Genomic DNA, 17,115 nt, shown 5'->3' on the forward strand with positions numbered 1-17,115 from the left:
AGGTATTCTCAGCAAACAGATATCAGATTTCTTAACAGGTTAAAGTTACCTGTCAGTGGAGTGAAACAGATTTTTCTAAAGCATGTCAGATTCTATGGAAATTTTGTCCTGTGTAAAAATGTTTAGCTTTGAGTACATTCTGGACTTTGTGTCATACTCGGAAAGTTGTCCCCAGTGTGAATTTTTTTTAAATCCAATTTTCTTCCAATAACATGAGTTTCCAATGAATTTTTAAACCCATAGTTTTAAGTCAGATACCTATTTTCACAGCCACCTCACATTATTTTTATCTTCCATTGGGGTATAGTTGCTTTGCAATGTTGTGCTAGTTTCTGCTGTACGGTCAGGTGAGTCAGCTCCATGTACATCCCTCCCTCCCTCTTGGGCCTCCCATCCCAGCCCTCCCGGTCAGCGCAGAGCGCCGCGCAGAGCTCCCCGGGCTACCTGGCAGGTTCCCGCTAGTGTCTGTCTTATAGATGGCAGGGAGCGGGCATCAGCCCTGGCCTCCCAGTGTCCACGTGCCCCTTCCCTGCGTCTGTGTCTCTGTTCCTGGCCCAGGGCCATCAGTACCATTTCTCTAGATCCCACATGCATATATGGGGAGTACAGCAATACCTGATGCCCGTTTTTCTCTTTCGGACTTACTTTACTCTGGATGACAGACTCTGGGTCCATCCGCCTCGCAACAGATGACGCAGTTTCGTTCCTGACTTATGGCTGAGTGGTATTCTGTTGTATGCATGTGTCACATCTTCCTTATCCATTCATCTGTCGGTGCGCCTCACGTTACTTCTGGAAGAAGGTCTAAGTCCTCCCCTACCCAGCCCCTTGGCCCCCTTCTTGCCCCGCTCTCAGCAGCAGCTCTCTCCTCCCCAGATAAGTACATGCAGATGAACCACGCCCTGTTCTCCCTCAACGGGCGGACGGGCTACGTCCTGCAGCCTGAGAGCATGAGGGCGGAGAAGTACGACCCCATGCCACCCGAGTCCCAGAGGAAGATCCAGATGACCCTGACGGTCAAGGTAAGGCCCCACCCTCTGCCTGGGCTCCTTGTGTAAACCGTCAGCACCCAGACGCAGCTGAGGGTCTTCACTGTGGTGCCCGCCAGGGTCGTTGCAGGGGTATAGAGGCAGGAGGGCGTCTCCCCAGGTCCATCGTGGTCACCTCCCCTTGTTGTTGGTGGGGCGAGTTACAGATCCACCTCTTGCTGGGTTCAGCAGGGTCAGCATCTGGTCACACGGCTCTCTGCTCTTTACTGAGGAGAGGGCTTATTCCTGCAATGGCCACTTTGAGGGGTGGAAGCGTTTTAAAACTGACACAACTTCTAGACATTGCGTTGTCTCTGTTAAGAGTTTCTGTTTTCTCCTGTTTGGAAACTATTTTCCTCGTCCACAACAGGGAAGCGGTGGGGGTGTCCGCTCCTGGAGGGTGTAGCACCTCACCAGTGATGAGGACACGAGAGCCCACCCATGTAGCACTCTCCAGCTTTGCCCAGGGAGTGCGGGCGGGCAGAATTCTAACACTTGGCTCTTGGGGCCCTAGGTGCTGGGGGCCCGTCACCTTCCCAAGCCCGGCCGCAGCATCGCGTGCCCCTTTGTGGAGGTGGAGATATGCGGAGCGGAGTACGACAGCAACAAGTTTAAGACGACGGTTGTGAGTAAGTTGCCTGGGTCCTTTCCTCACTGAGACTTCAGGCGAGCGGAGCCGCATGTTGGAGATGCTGGTCAGCGGGGCTTCACTAAGGCGCTGGTGGCCAGGTCCTTCCCTTTGTCCCCCTTGCCCTCTGTGGGCAGCTCGGAGGGGCAACGGAGGGCCGCGGGACCTGAGAGCTGGACCCACTGTGGTGGTTCTCAGCCTGTCACCCACCTCAGGAGGCCTGGGTGAGGCTGCAGTGCCCTGTGCCCATCACTCCGGGGTGTCCCCTCTATGTATCAGCCCCCACCTAAGTCCAGGGCTCAGAGAGGATGCGGCTGACCCGCCCCCAAGGCTGCAGCCAAACTTGGGTGATCTGACCCCACAGCGGGCGGGGAGGCCCAGAGAAATGGCTTGTTCTGCCATTTGAAGCCTGGGAAGAACCGAACTGGGGCCTTTCTAGGCTTGGGATCACTGGCGCCTGGCAAAAGGCAGCCGGATACGCAGCTCACGGACTGGCCGGTGGCGGCTGCCTCTTTTCCCTGCTCCCTGGGTGACTCTCCTCAGCGACTCCAGAACCCACCTCCTGTTCAGAGCCTGGCCCACCTCCCCCATCAGACGAGCGACGTGGCCCCCAGCTCATCTTTTCTTTCTTACAAATCTGTTGTTGTTCTGTGGTCCACCTCCCATCCCTCCCACATCCCAGGGAGTTGAGATGGGAGAGTCTAAGGAGAGGTGGTCCCATCCCCTCTGCTTACTGAGGGTCAGGTCTGTGATGCCACTGAAAAAAAAAAAAAAAGGATCAGATCCTGGCCTAGATGTGTATTTACACGGCTGCTAAGGAGATCCAAAGCTGATGGGTGTAGAGATGGTGAACTGAGAGGGAGCAGGACAAATGGGGCCCCTGAAAGCCTGGATCTTCTTCCAGATGACAATGGCCTCAGCCCTGTTTGGACCCCAACGCAGGAGAAGGTGACGTTTGAGATTTATGACCCCAACCTTGCGTTTCTGCGCTTTGTGGTTTATGAGGAAGATATGTTCAGCGATCCCAACTTTCTGGCCCATGCCACGTACCCCATTAAAGGAATCAAGTCAGGTAAGGCCCGTTTTAATTACAGCGTTCAGTTTTTCTTGGCATTGTCTTTTGGTTTGCGTTGCCGGCTTTTGGAAAGAATGGTGCCTTTTGATTTGTATTCATTCGTGGGTAGGCTGAGCAGTGGGTCCTCATGGGAGTCCTGTGAGCAGGACAGAGACAGGGGAGGGGGGCAGGATGGGGGCTGGGGGCTCCGGGGGGCTCCTGCATCCAACATTGGATTACTAGCTGATGGTCCACTTGGCACTGTAATTGGATTTCGTTTTGGAAGCTTACACTCTGTTGGCCTCTCCTCAGGCAGGCTCAGGGGCTGGTTAGGTGCTTGGAGGGGAGGACGAGGCCCAGAGCCACGGTCTTAGGTCCCTTCTCCCCTCCTCGTCCTGGGCAAGTCATCTGGGCTGTCAGAGCCTCACCTTCCTCTTCTCTGAGGTGGGCTGATTCACTTCTGATTGTCTCCCATGCTGAGCAAAACACAACCCCCTGCGTACCTGGAAAAGGGCCCTGTATTTCTGAGAAAAACAGCCACAGATCCTTCTGGATTCTTTATGAGGTCACTGGTCCCTGTTTTCAAGGATCATTTTTTCGAGAGAAAAAGACCACTCTCTTTTTAGTAATTTGTATACACAGATAGTCTTTTCTCTTGATGTTGCGTGAAAACCTTGGGTCTTTTTTTTTAAATTCTTTTCAACTTGGAAACATATCAGATACTCCCTAAATTTCTGCACCTTTCTTTGTATCTGCCTTTGATCATTTCTACAACTAGGTGAGTGTGTGGGGTGGGGGAAATGGGGGGGAAATGCAGGTTCCTGGGCCTGTGCCACGGTGTCCTCCCTCAGCCCCTCTGGGGCAGGGCCCAGGAAGCTGCACGTGGAGCCAGCTGCTCAGCTGGCACTTGGAGAAGACCAAGCGAGGCCTCGGCTGCCCCTCTGAGGACACGCCCCCCGGAGACACACTGGCCTGTCTAGAAATGCCACACTGCTCCCCTCATCTGGGAAAGGCAGTGCATACTCGTTCGTAAGTCTGAGAGGCCTGATGTTTGCCAGTCCTCTGGGTTAACTTGCCCCCACTTCCCAGCAAATGACATTAAACTCAGCTAGTTAGCCGCAGGCCTTCTTCACTCTGCAATTCACCTCCTTCACATCAGCCAAGTCAGTCAGGCTTACAACGGATTTTTTTTTCCCCCATAAACAATAATGTATATTTTTGCAACAAATAATGTGGCAACAATGTTCGTAAATTAAAAATTATAAGAGTATTAGGGTAAATAGACAAGAACATTGTAAGGGGCATTCCCTGGTGGTCCAGTGGCGAGGATTCCATGCTTCCACTGCAGGGGGGCATGGGTTTGATCCCTGTTCAGGGAACTAAGATCACACGTGCAGTGCAGAGCTGCCAAACACACACAAAATCCACATTGTAGGGGATTCCAGTTCCAGTTCAGTCACTCGGTCATGTTCGACTGTTTGCAACCCCAGGGACTGCAGCATGCCAGGCCTCCCTGTCCATCACCAACTCCCGGAGTTTACTCAAACTCATGTCCATTGAGTCGATGATGCCATCCAACCATCTCATCCTCTGTCGTCCCCTTCTCCTCCTGCCATCAATCTTTCCCAGCATCAGGGTCTTTTCAAATGAGTCACTTCTTCGCATCAGGTGGTGTCGGATTTCTTTGTGGTAGCTGTGCCCTCCCCTTCTGGACACGGCACCCCCCGGACGCATCCCACATGGTGCAGGGGCTCTGCCATGTCCCCTCCAGACGGGGTCCTGACGGAGCCCTGGAGCCTCTCCAGGACTCAGAGAGAGCTGCAGCCTTAACTGTGTGGACTCCTCTCCAAAACGCTGTGACTGAGCTTGGGGGCATTTAGAACACAAAGAACATCTCAAGGATGATACAGAATGTGACTGGCTGTGAGATGCTCCCAGGAAGACCTTCTCTCCCCCTCCTGCCTGGGACATCCATATTCATGGAGGGCATGCCACAGAATAACAATGCCTTTGTGCATAAGGCTTCGGGGCCTTCTGAACTCGAAAATAAACCCTGCCCGTTGTTAGCAGGGATGCACTTAAGCCTTTAAGCCAGCTGGAGCTCAGCAAAGAGGGAAAACAGCATTTATTGTGCTCGGCGCTTCAAAACTCTCTTTTAATCCTCGCAGCAGTCCTGTGAAAGGAGTTTTATCATCTCCGCTTTTTAAATATAAGCACTCTGGGGCCGAGAGATGTTAATTAACTAGCTCAGGGTTCACACACCTGTCCGGCCAGAGCCTGGGATTCAGACCCGGCTTGACTTCAAACCCCATGTTCTTCTTACTCTGCCGGCCACCCTCGGGGCCGCCGCGACTCCTGACCAGCCAAACACTGATGCTGCTTCAAGCGGTGTCTCCGTTTCCCTTTCCTCTCGGGTCTTGCTTGTGTCAATCAGAAGAAAAGTGGCATCAGTTTCTAGTGAAACTGGCCCCCACCTTTCAGGCCCGTCCACATGAAGGGCTGCAGGTAGCAACGCGACCTGGGCGGTGGCAGGACGTCTGTGGAGCTGGAGTCGTCCCTCGGGAGGGGCGGAGCTCACTGCCCCAAACGGGGAGGCCGCGCTGGGCACTGGGCGGGCCCGCTCTGGGTGCGTGGGCAGGGCACTCGGCGCTGCAGTGTGTTCTGGCAGTCGATCAACACCTACACCGACAGCTTCCGCAGAGACCAGCTCCGTAGAGGTGCGGAACCTCGGCCTCGTCCCAGGCCTCTGGAGTCAGCATCTGCATCTTAACAAGATCCAGAGGTGATTCACATCTTAGCATAATTCCCAACACGTATAAGGGGAAAACAGTTCAGAAAACTCTCTACAGCGGAATTCAAGGAGAGCAGGGTCCCCCAGAATCCTTCAGCGAGAAGAGTGTGACCTGAGAATTTTGTGCCCACTCAAGTGTAAAATCAAAGGATGGATATGTTCAAACAGGCACAGTCTAGGGATTATATGTCTCCATGAGCTCGTACTGAAGATCTCAAAAGACAACTTTAGCCAGCCAGAATACCTAATGGAAAAAGGTCAGGTCAGTAAGGAGGTGGTGAGCGTTGGACATTGAAAAAAAATCATTGTGTGTAAGTTTTACATCACAAAAAGGACACTGAACAAATACGGAGTTCTTGTTCATGAGATTCATGCTGACAGAGAAGAAGTGTATAGATGCCTTCATCTTTCTTTGAAACAGGAAGTGAGTATCACCCGCTAGATTAGTGGGTGGATAAGCGTAAGTGGAAGGTTAATGTGAGATTCAGGTTGTGGGTGTTCAAGCGTTCCTTACTGTATTTTTTTGGCTTTTGCCAAAACTAAGGAAACTAAGGAAAACTAAGCCTCTCTTTGTGGGAGGATTATGGTTACAAAATGGAATGCTAATATTACATACTATGTCAGTGTAGAAATAATAATACAGTTTACCCAATTGGGGAAGGGAAAGGGAGAGATGCTATAGCATGCCAGTGTCCTCAACGTAAGTGGCACAGAGAGAGTCAATAGGTATTATTTAAAGATGATAAATCAGCTAACAGACTAAAAGGTTCTCTAAGAGATAGAAGGATAATCATCAAACAAGCCAAAACCTGACTGGCAGAAGGCACTTTATGCGTCACTTGTCCCAGAAAATCAGTAGATAGAAGGCAAATATAAAGCTCTCAAGGCACAAATCTCTACTTACTAATAAGCCACAGGGATGTCCTGTGTAGCAGCGTAAGGAGTGTGGTAATACTGTACTTACTTCGGGACGATGGTTACTGGAGTCACTGTGGTAATTTCATAGTGCAGGCAGATGTCGAATCACCGCGCAGCACGCTGGAAACTAATGTTACATGGTACGTCTACTATGTCTCCATTTAAGAAAGAGCTTTCAAGTCAACTAGGGCTATGCAGTGAATCCCTAAGATAGAGGGTTCAAGGGAACCTGTAAGATTCAGAATGGCCGGTTGGGGTACTATTCTCTGTGATTTTAAGGGAAACACACTGCATAGATGATTTTGGAAAGCCGTTAACAATGGTTCCTTCTGTAATACGAGGTATGAGTGGGTGGTATGAGATGTTAATTTCTGCTGTCTATTCAGTTCTACTACTCTATCAAAACAAGCCAAACAACCAACCTTTAAGATGTGTTGCCTTAGACATTACTCACTGGGGAGGGATGGGGGGAATACAGCCCCATCTTAACCCTCTCCCTCAATAAAAAGAAACATTTAAATGACTGGCAGACACAGGTCCTCACTACAAATAGGGAATGGCTTTTAGGGGAGGATGATCAACAGGGAAAACTGCCAAGGGACGGAAAGACTTCTTCCCACTGGAAATCTTTAAAAACACTTGCTCGTCCCAAGCTTTGTACAGGGCTGAGTGAAGAAGATGGACATGGGGATTCATCGCTCCTTTGCGTCTTTTGGGCTCAAGAATATTTAAGGGACTGAAACCACAGCTGTAGAGGGTCTGAATTCAGTGTGCGGTGCTCTGTGGGCTTTAATTCTTCCGAGTCACCTGCATTTCTAGAGGGCAGGCGTTTTCAACTTCATTTCTCCAGCTGGACCTGGCAGTCAGGGCTGTGTTCTGCAGCCCCACTCCCCAACCATCAGGTGGGGGGTGGAGGGGGGAACCTCTGGGCCCCAGAAAGGAAGTCAGCCCCCCAGCATGGGGCCCTGACCTCTCTGGTCCATGCACTGGGCACGTGATCCCTGGGTACTGCAAGAGAAGCAGAGATCTGACGTGAACTGGTTTGTTTTTCCGACCTGCAGGATTTAGATCTGTTCCTCTGAAGAACGGCTACAGCGAAGACATTGAGCTGGCATCCCTCCTGGTTTTCTGTGAGATGCGGCCAGTCCTGGTGAGTGGAGAAACTCCAGTGGGTGCTCGCAGAGCCACGTCTGCAGCGGGGGCGAGGTGGAGACGACCACTGAGTGTGGCTGAAGGACTTGGAACACATTTGAGAATCATCTAGCCAAACGCGCCACACCGTAAAAGGAGGGTTCCTTTTAGCTACAGATTTCCTCTGAGGTCCTCGGGTTTTCCTTCCAGTAGCCTGTCTTCTTGCAGGGTGCTGGGCGGGTCTGTGAATAGGGTTGTGTTGTTGGAAAGAGGAAAGCTCTTTGGAAGTTCCATGCTTTCATTTCAGCCAGAGCTGGGCAAGACAATGCTCTTCTGGGTAAACTTGCCCTTCCGCGTGCTTTCCTCCACCTGGTACTCTGGTACTTCCTTCCAGAGTTCTGCAAGTGTCCCATGGAGTCTTTTTATGGCTTGTCCTGCGGAAGGAAATTCACAGGCGTCAGCTTCCCATAGGGAGTGGCACTCCCATTGTGGTTCTTTTTGCTCTTGGTGGAGCCTGCCTTCTTGGTTCTTTTGGTTTGTTGAGGTCTTGAAGATACAATCTCTATGCTGATGAACCAGTTTGGGTTGGTTTGGTGGAAAGGGCTTGGCCTATTTGAACTATGAAAGAGGATGAGATAAGGTTGGTTGGACAAAAGGTTAAGAACGTAACACTAAGCAGTGGGTAGTTCAGGTTTTGGGTTTGATGGTGTGTGTTGTCATTCTGGGGGCTTCCCCGGTAGCTCAGTGGTAAAGAATGCGCCTGCAGTGCAGGAGATGTGGGTTTGATCCTTGGGTCGGGACGATCCCCTGGAGGAGGGCATGGCACCCCACTCCGGTAATCTTGCCTGGAGAATCTCATGGTGAGAGGAGCCTGGTGGGATCACAAAGAGTCGGACACGCCTGAGTGACTGAGCGCATACACACACGAATGGTGATTCTGGAGCCTCGGAATTTTCCCGATGGCCGCTCCTATAAAACGAAACCCACAAGGGCCCACGTGTGGCCACTACAGTCTCACAGGACCCTTCCATTCCCTTCCCACAAAACTCAGGATGGGCCAGGTGAGTCTGCGGCCACCCCAGTTCTCCTGGGGTAACCTGGTCAGTGTTTCTACCTCGTTTTATCACACTTTTGGTTTTTTTTTTAAACAAATTGCAGAGTTGTGACAGGTCTGTTGGCACCGTTTTTCCAGCGGCGTTTGCTCTCTCTCCGTGTCTGGGTCACGCTTTGATGATTCTCTTATTTCACAGTCCCCTTTACTGTTGTACTTGTTACGGTGATGAGTGACCTTGGCTGTTAACCACTGATACTGTGCCTTGCTCAGATGACAGTTAGCATTTTTTTCTTTTTTAGCAGTGTAGTCTTTTCAATGAAGGTAAGTATATATTTTTTAAAGACATAATTAATGGGCTATATAGTATGGTGGGAAGGTGACTCTTGTATGTACTGGGAAACCAGAAAGTGTGTGTGACTCGCTTTATTGCGGCGGTCTCCCAGGTGCGCCTGCGGAGCTGAGCAGGTCCAGTGGGGGGGGGACGGCAGGGGCGGGGTGCCTGTGAACAGCCAGAGCCGCCGCCCACACGGCGAAACCTCAGAGAGAACGCCAGGCTTTCTGCGTACCTGTTTGCCTTCCGTTCAGTTTTTACAACCTTGAGAGTTTTCCACTTCAAAGCATTTTAGAAGTATCAAGACGAAAGAGGATGACAAATACAAAGCACAGTAGGGAGGGGCCAGAGAACCTCAGTGACAGTTTGTTGGTATAAAATAAGCTCATGATGATGAAATTGTCTGAAAAGGATAAAGGGATGGATAATGGAAGGTTTTCCGTTTTGAAACAAATTTTAAGTGTTAGTGTTTTAGACTCTGTCAAAGTAAATGTACTGTTTATATGAAAATTATAGTTTTCACTTGAGCCTTAAACTATGGATCAAAAAAAAAAAAAATCACCTTTCATGATTCTAAGTGATAGAAATGCTTGGACAGGAAAGTTTTCAAGTCCTACCTTTCCTGGTGGTCCTTGTTGAGCATTTGTGTGCACCCTGCTCTGCAAAGCTGTCATAAACAATCTGGAAGCATTGTAAAGAATTTAAATGCTAGGCATCGCTGGCAGCAGGTAAAATTAGTATATTTAAAAGAAAATGTGTGTATTCAGGTTTGACCCTTGGTGAGGGAAGCTTCTGTTGCGGAGGTCCCTGAGAGGGGAGCAGGGGGGAGAAGGGGCATTGTGTGGGGTTCCCAGGGAAAAGCTGTCTGAGAAGGTGCGGGTTTCATCGCTGCTGCGGGTTCCCGAGCTTTTAACTCCATGTGTCACCTGGTTGTAAGGCACTCATGGGCACCACTGGCTGTCTCTGCCCACACTGACGAGGGGTGCATTTGGGAGACCTGGGCGTTCTGGGTGCCCAAGGACAAGAAAGCTTTGTCTGAGCAAATGATTGATCCAGCAGAGCTGAGATGGAGTTTACTCATGAAACATTGGCTGAGGTAAAGAGTTTAAAGCCCCAGAAAACGGTCAGTAAGCACACTGAGCCCTTTTCTGAAGAAGCCATTTAAATGTCACAATCACTTATCAAGTCTGTTACTCTGTTAGCTATATGCATGGTTTACAAAAAGTATTGCTGACACCATTTTATTACCTCTGATGTTTAATTTGATAAGTAGGGAAAGGAAGAAAGGGGGACGCTGGGAGAGCCGCACACCATCTGCACATCACTACTGTTGGCATTCTGGTGTCCTTCCTTTGGCCATTTTTTTGCACATGATATTTTCATAGTTGGATTCATATAATATGTATGAATATGTGCCCTTCTTCCACTTCACAAATGATGCTAATAAATTTTCCATGTTACTATGATTGTCAAAGCCATTAAATCCCTATTTCATCGGGTAGAAGTCCTTAATTCACTTAGCCTTTCTCCCACTGATGGACAGGTACATTGTTCTGTACTTTTCTTTTTTACTTTATAAATAATGAAGATCTTCATATATCATTGATTAAAAATTATTTCCTGAGGCTAGCTCTTTGTAATGGAATAACAGCTCAAAGAGCGGGGGCGGGGAAAAGACCATATATTTTTGGATCCATGTCAACTTGTTCTCTGGAATAGTTTCTTTTCAGTTGTATGATCTCCAATCCTGCTGTTAATTGAAAAGGGCCTCTTACACTCAAGTGAGCTAAACGTGTGAGATTCGGAAGCATGGGCATGAGACAGCATGGAACCTTGAACAGTGACCCTAATCCTCATCCATGGGCAAGATGTCCGTAGCTGGAGGGTGTGCTTGAGAAAACTGGCCACCCCGGGACCTTTCAGGACGGATCCCCGGGTGGACTGGGTGGAGCAAAGGTACAGGGGTGGGGTGGCCTTGTTGGAAAGACCAGGATCTGTGCTTCCCGCTGAGGCTCAGCTGGAGCAGATGTGCGGATTCACACGTAGCCCTTGGAGAAGTGCTAACGGGGTGCACACTCCTGGAGGATGGGTAGGGGGTGCTGCACTCTGGACACATCAAGGCAATAGAGACAGATCTGTGGACATGTGAGGCTTCAGACACAGTGTGCGTCCCGCTCAGGAGAGAGCCTGATTTCATGATAGTCTAGAACCGAAAATAATCAAATGTATCAGCAACACCCAGGAATTAAAATACAGGCATCCTAAAAGGTTTTAACATTTATGCCTGTGAGGTCAGTAGGCAGAGAAAGCATCCTGCCGGGGACAGTTAATTCTGATACTGTGATGTACAAAGGAAATGTTAAGAAACCGAAAGCGACCATTATAAGAATTGAAAAGCAAAGGAGGAGAAAAAAAAATAGAAACTTGACCAAGAGAGTAAAAATTATACAAAACGATGAAAGAAGTTAAAGAAAAATATAATAATTAAAATGGAATGGATATAACATCTTTGATTAGGTGAATGGCCTGGATTCTATTAGAGAAGAAGCAAAGAAATGGAGCAGTGTGATGTTTAAAAGAAGTAAGTCTAAAAAAAGGTTACCACCCCCCCCCCCGGCCAAAAAACAAACAAACAAACAAACAAACAACAGGAATGAAGAGTTACTGGGAAAAACTGTGAAGAAAAAGTTAATGCCAAAGTAGAATTTAAGGGAGAAAGTGCTAAAGAGCATTAAGAGGGACAATATATAAGGACAGAATGTTTCCAAAAAGGATGCAAAAGTCATAGATGTTTAATTAGAAACCATCATCACTGTGTTAAACATAGAAAACTAAAGCTCATACAATAAAAGAGTTCACCTGACTCAAAACATCTTTCAGAATTTGGATGTCTAGTATATAAAAGAAATCACCAAGGACAGATGATCAAACTAATGGCTAACAAGCTGGATTTAAGAGGTACACACGTAGGTCCTACATGGGGGTAATGTACGTTGTTTTCTTCTGTTTCTCAAACTTGACTGAGTTCTTGGCCACAAAGCCTGAATAAATTATAACCTGATAAAGTTGGAAAGATAATAAGATGGAAATAAGAGGGTCAAAATATTCCCTATTTGAAAATAAGGAATTCTGAGATGAAGTAAATCAAGTAGATTACCCAAAAGTAGTAAAACATTTTATGCCGTAAGTATGTTTAGGAAAGTCCTTGCCTTGAAACTGCATAGAGACTGAATATTTAAAATAAAAGAGTAAAGATAAGTCAACTGAATGAAACAAATGCCAATTCATTGAAAAGATCGATTAAATAAACCCTTTGCCTGCTTAATAAAAAGGAACAAGGGAAGGGCAAAAACATACAAGAGTAAATATTGAAAAGGAGACTGAGCCCCAAAGAGTAAGACAAATAAGTTTGAAAACCTAGGGCAAATGGGTGACTGCCTTGAAGAATGGGCTAAAATTGTGTCAAGAAGCAGTAGAAACCTTGGCTACAAAGTCCTATAGAAAATGCCTGAGGGTAATAAAGCACCTATCAGGTAGTGGATGGTGTTAGAGCTCTATTCAGTCTGGGTTTAAATAACACAATTCCAATTTTAATCTGCTGAAGTCAACAGAAAACCAGAAATGCTGCCGTTAGCTTGTCTTGAAGTTGTAGAACTTTCATATCAAAACTGGAAATAGTACGCCGCCTCCTCCACCCATAGATCAATGCCAGTTATGAATACAGACTAAAATTCTAAAAAAATTAGTAGTTTCCAGCTATTTACTGGAAGAACAATATATTACAAGTAAAGAATGCAAAGATGATAATGCAAGGATGGTTTATCACTAGCATAGATAGCAACAGAGCAAAATAATATTTAGATACAACAAATGTAACCAATTAAAAGAAACAATATAAAGTGTGGTAAAGAGATAAAATTTTCTGCTCACAAACTATGGCTATATAGTTTTTAAAAAGGACCCCAATTTTAAGGAGACTTGTTTCTTTGTTGTGTATTTATTAAGTCACTGTATTCTAGTAATAACAGTTGGAAAAATGGGATGGGAGGTAGGGACAGCTAGGAAACATCACTCATGATACTGACAAAGACTGTCACATGGCAGAAGGAATTTAAATAAGAAAAGTATAGGGCCTATGGGGGAAAAGCATGAAATCTTACTGGAAGACATAACCCAACCTGATAAGCAGAAACATATACCAACCCTTCCAAAATTAATGTTTGTTTGATGGAAATCACCAGTTTCAGTATAAACTCAAAATACACACACACAGGTATAGAGAAATGAACACGTTTGCATTAGTAACTATACGTATGTGCATACATACCCAAGCTCTAGAACAACTGACACCCCAGTAGTAACGAGCACATCCAAGCACCCACATCTTCCTTTCTAAATGTCATTCTCCAGTAAAAGAAATCAGAGCGCCATAGACAATGGTTACTCTGAAAGCTGGGACAGACAGAATATGAGCCTGGATTATACTGAAATTTCAGTGGGTTAAGAAGAGATCAAGAAAGGATGGTGACACATGAAAACCTCTCAGAGACCAAAGCTGGGACCATTTGAGTAGCAAAGTAATGATGCTAGATTGTAACCCACAGACACGTGAGTGTTTAACAATGAGAGACATACAGCTAAAAATAAAACCCAACCAAAAAATGGGCAGAAGATCTAAATAGACATTTCTCCAGGGAAGACATACAGATGACCAAGACACATGAAAAGATGCTCAACGTCACTAGAGAAATGCAAATCAAAACCACAAAGATGCAAATCACACCAGTCAGAATGGCCAGCATTAGAAAGTCTACAAATAGTAAATGCTGGAGACGACGTGAAGGAAAGGAAACCTCCTGTATTGCTGGTGGGAGTGTAAACTGGTGCAGCAACTGTAGAGAACAGTACGGAGCTTCCTCAAGAACTTTAAAAATAGTTACCATATGATCCTGCAATCCCACTCCTAGCCATGTATCCAGACAAAACTCTAATTCAAAAAGATGCATTCACCCTTATCATATAGCAGCACTATTTGCAATAGTTAAGCATGGAAGCAAATGAAATGTCCATGGACAGATGGATAAAGAAGATGTAGTATACACACACACACACACACACACACATATGCAGCAGAATATTCAGGTCATTTCAGTTGCTCAGTTGTATCTGAGTCTTTGAGACCCATGGACTGCAGCACGCCAGGGCTCCCTGTCCATCACCAACTCCCGGTGCTTGCTCAAACTCATGTCCATTGAGTCGGTGATGCCATCCAATCATCTCATCCTCTTGTCCCCTTCTCCTCCCGCCTTCAATCTTTCCCAGCATCAGGGTCTTTTCCAACGAGTCAGTTTTTTGCATCAGGTGGCCAAAGTATTGGAGTTTCAGCTTCAGCATCAGTTCTTCCAATGACTCAGCCATAAAAAAAAAATGAAATAATGCCATTTGTAGCAACATGGATAGACCTGGAGATTAGCATACTAAGTGAAGTCAATCAGAAAGAGACAAATACCACACGATATCACTTACATGTGGAATCTAAAATACGGCACAAGCGATCCTAAGAAACAGAAAAAGAACAGACTCGTGGTAGCCAAGGTGCAAAGGAGGGAGAGACGGAGTCTGGGGTAGTAGATGCAAATTATTTCATGCAGGATGGATAAACAGCAAGGTCCTACTGTACAGCAAAGGGAACTGAATTCAATATCCTGGGATAAACCATGCTGGAAAAGAATACGGAAAAGAACACATATATAAGTGAGTCTCTTCCTATGAACATTGTAAATCAACTATACTTCCATTAAGAATAAAAAAAATAAACACTGAAAAAAAATTCATGCAAGATGAGAGAAACAGAAAATCACCATGGGACCACAGCTGTCCAGATCTATCAACGGATGCTAAAGTTCAGCTTTGAGAGGAACAGGTTGTTTACATAAAGTGCCTAGAACTAAGAAATTTAATTGGAAAGAAAATGAGGCTGCACAGTGGATGAACCCAGCAGACACCATCTTAACCCAGAATGATCAGGGTCACCAGCAGTGACGTGTGACATCACATGCCTCTTGAGAAGGCACCTCACTTCTGCGCCATGCGGGCCAAAGCTGCAGAACCTCAAATCACGAGAAAAACCCAGACAAACCCTTGAAATGCAGCATGTGCTACAAAGCGAGTGACCGGCAGTCTTCCAAAGGGTCAAGGTCATGGACAGTGGAAGGTGGATGGGGCCCTGAGGAAAAGTCAGAGACGGGAGGACTGGGAGCCACCACAGCGGCGTGCTGTGGGGCCTGGACTGGATTGTGGACCAGAAAAAGGACAGGGTGGGAGAGCCAGTGAAAACCTCAGAGACTCTGTGCTTTAGTAACTCGTATGCTCCAATGCTGATTTCTTAGTTTTGACCGTTGTACTGAGGTTGTTTGTACAGGATGGTAACCCTGGGGACCCGGGTGGTGCAGGGTACGGAAACTGCTGAACTGTTATGGCAACTTTTCTGTAAGTTTAGAATGTCAACAGAAAAAGGTTAAAAGGTAAAAGCACTAGTAGGGGTGAAAACAAGCAGAAATAACCTACAGGTAGAGAATTCCATGAAGATTCTGTCACAGGCCAGAGAAGGCTTATTAATAACATGAGTTCTCCAAGATTTCAAGGATTTTTAAACTCTAAATTCACACACACACACACACACACACACAATCTATCTAAAACAAGGGGTAAAAGAAGATGGAAGGGTTCAAAGTGGGAATAATAATAAAACTGCAATGTAAACATAAATTGATATAACCTCAATGGATTTATCTCCATGGGGGAAGATAAGAGAATGTGTGCAGAAAATAGCTAAATCGTTCTCTCCGAAGATAATCCCTAAAACCTGGAGAACCAAGAACTTGCAGTGTAAGCGTGTTGTTTTTGTTTCTGTTAGAACTGTGGAGTTAATCACTAAAAAACAACTGCTGACCTTGGGGAGCAGGGATCAAGGGGCAGGCGGTGGTGCCCAGAGGTCAGCTGGGTTTTTTTTTTTGGTAATAATCCTAGTAGCTCTTAGTGGCTCTTTAAACTCTGCGTATATATAATTAATAAAAACTGAAAATGCAGAACGTGAGTACATGATATACTGATGAGGAACATATGACTTATTCGAGGACACTGGCTGTGAAGGTGATGAGAGGGGTGGGTCAGGAGCTGGGGTGGGTGAAGGGAGAGCTTCTGAAGATGTGCTTGTGCTGCTGATGGAGACGACGTAGTGGAGAAGGGAAGCAGGGCAGAGAAAGGGCGTGTCTGCTTGCTTAAGAGAAGGAGAAAGGAATTTCATAATGAAACACAGTAGGCTTGATTGTTTAATGAGCGTCTGTGCTGTGCGTGTCACCGTTCTCTTTAGGGCGCTCTCACTGGCACTCACTGATGTTTTGGGTCAGGTTTTCTTGTGCTGGCTTCATAAAAATTCCTCGGAAGCCTTTTTTCCCAGGGCGATGGCACCTTCTGAATAGACCTGGAGGCAACTGCTACCTACATACAACACACGTTAAGACACAGAAGCTTTCCGGGCCTGGCAGAGGGCAGAGGGCAGTGTGCAGCCTGAGGGAGGGAGGAGCTTGCCATTCCAGGCGAACCTGCACGGGAGCGTCTCAGCACTCAAGGAGAATAACGCTGACACAGCCAGCAAGCACAGAAGCTAGGGAACTGACTCCAGTGACTCTGAAAATAACTGAAAACAAATATTTTGTAAAAAGAGAACCCAGTGGATACATACATTCAAAAAACTTAATCAAAAACATGTAGGAATGAAATGACCAGTTAAGAAATCCCTGCAGCCTGTTGTATATACAGCACAGGGAACTCTGCTCAATGTTATGTGGCAGCCTGGGTGGGACGGGGGTTTGGGGGAGAACGGATGCATGTATTAATATATGTACGGCCGAGTCCCTTCGCTGTTCACCTGAATCGACCACAACATTGTTCATCAGCTAGACCCCAATACAAAATAAAAAGGTTCAAGTTTGGGGGAAAAAAGAAATCCTGGAACATACAAATTGAAAAATCCTGGGTTGGGGGGAATCTTTAAAACTTAGTAAGTGGGAAATTCCAGAATGGGTACCTTTAAGGGAAACAATAAATGTAAAGATTGTGTTTGGGGAATTTGCTTTAATACAGCAAAACAAGAAAAGTATATTAAAAGGGGAAAAAAA

At 46.6% G+C, this 17,115-nt stretch overlaps 1 protein-coding gene across 1 annotated transcript in view; it reads left to right on the forward strand.

Annotated features, from left to right (window-relative positions):
- The window catches only part of PLCG2 (phospholipase C gamma 2), a 164,550-nt gene that overhangs the window by 134,667 nt on the left and 12,768 nt on the right, over window positions 1-17,115 (forward strand). The window contains exons 29-32 of the mRNA XM_044931908.2: window positions 877-1,022; window positions 1,543-1,657; window positions 2,561-2,728; window positions 7,481-7,569. Coding sequence (XP_044787843.1) covers window positions 877-1,022; window positions 1,543-1,657; window positions 2,561-2,728; window positions 7,481-7,569 — 518 coding nt within the window. The remainder of the gene's footprint in view (window positions 1-876; window positions 1,023-1,542; window positions 1,658-2,560; window positions 2,729-7,480; window positions 7,570-17,115) is intronic.

This window comes from Bubalus bubalis, chromosome 18 (genome assembly GCF_019923935.1).
Source record: "Bubalus bubalis isolate 160015118507 breed Murrah chromosome 18, NDDB_SH_1, whole genome shotgun sequence".
NCBI classification, from domain to species: domain Eukaryota; kingdom Metazoa; phylum Chordata; class Mammalia; order Artiodactyla; family Bovidae; genus Bubalus; species Bubalus bubalis.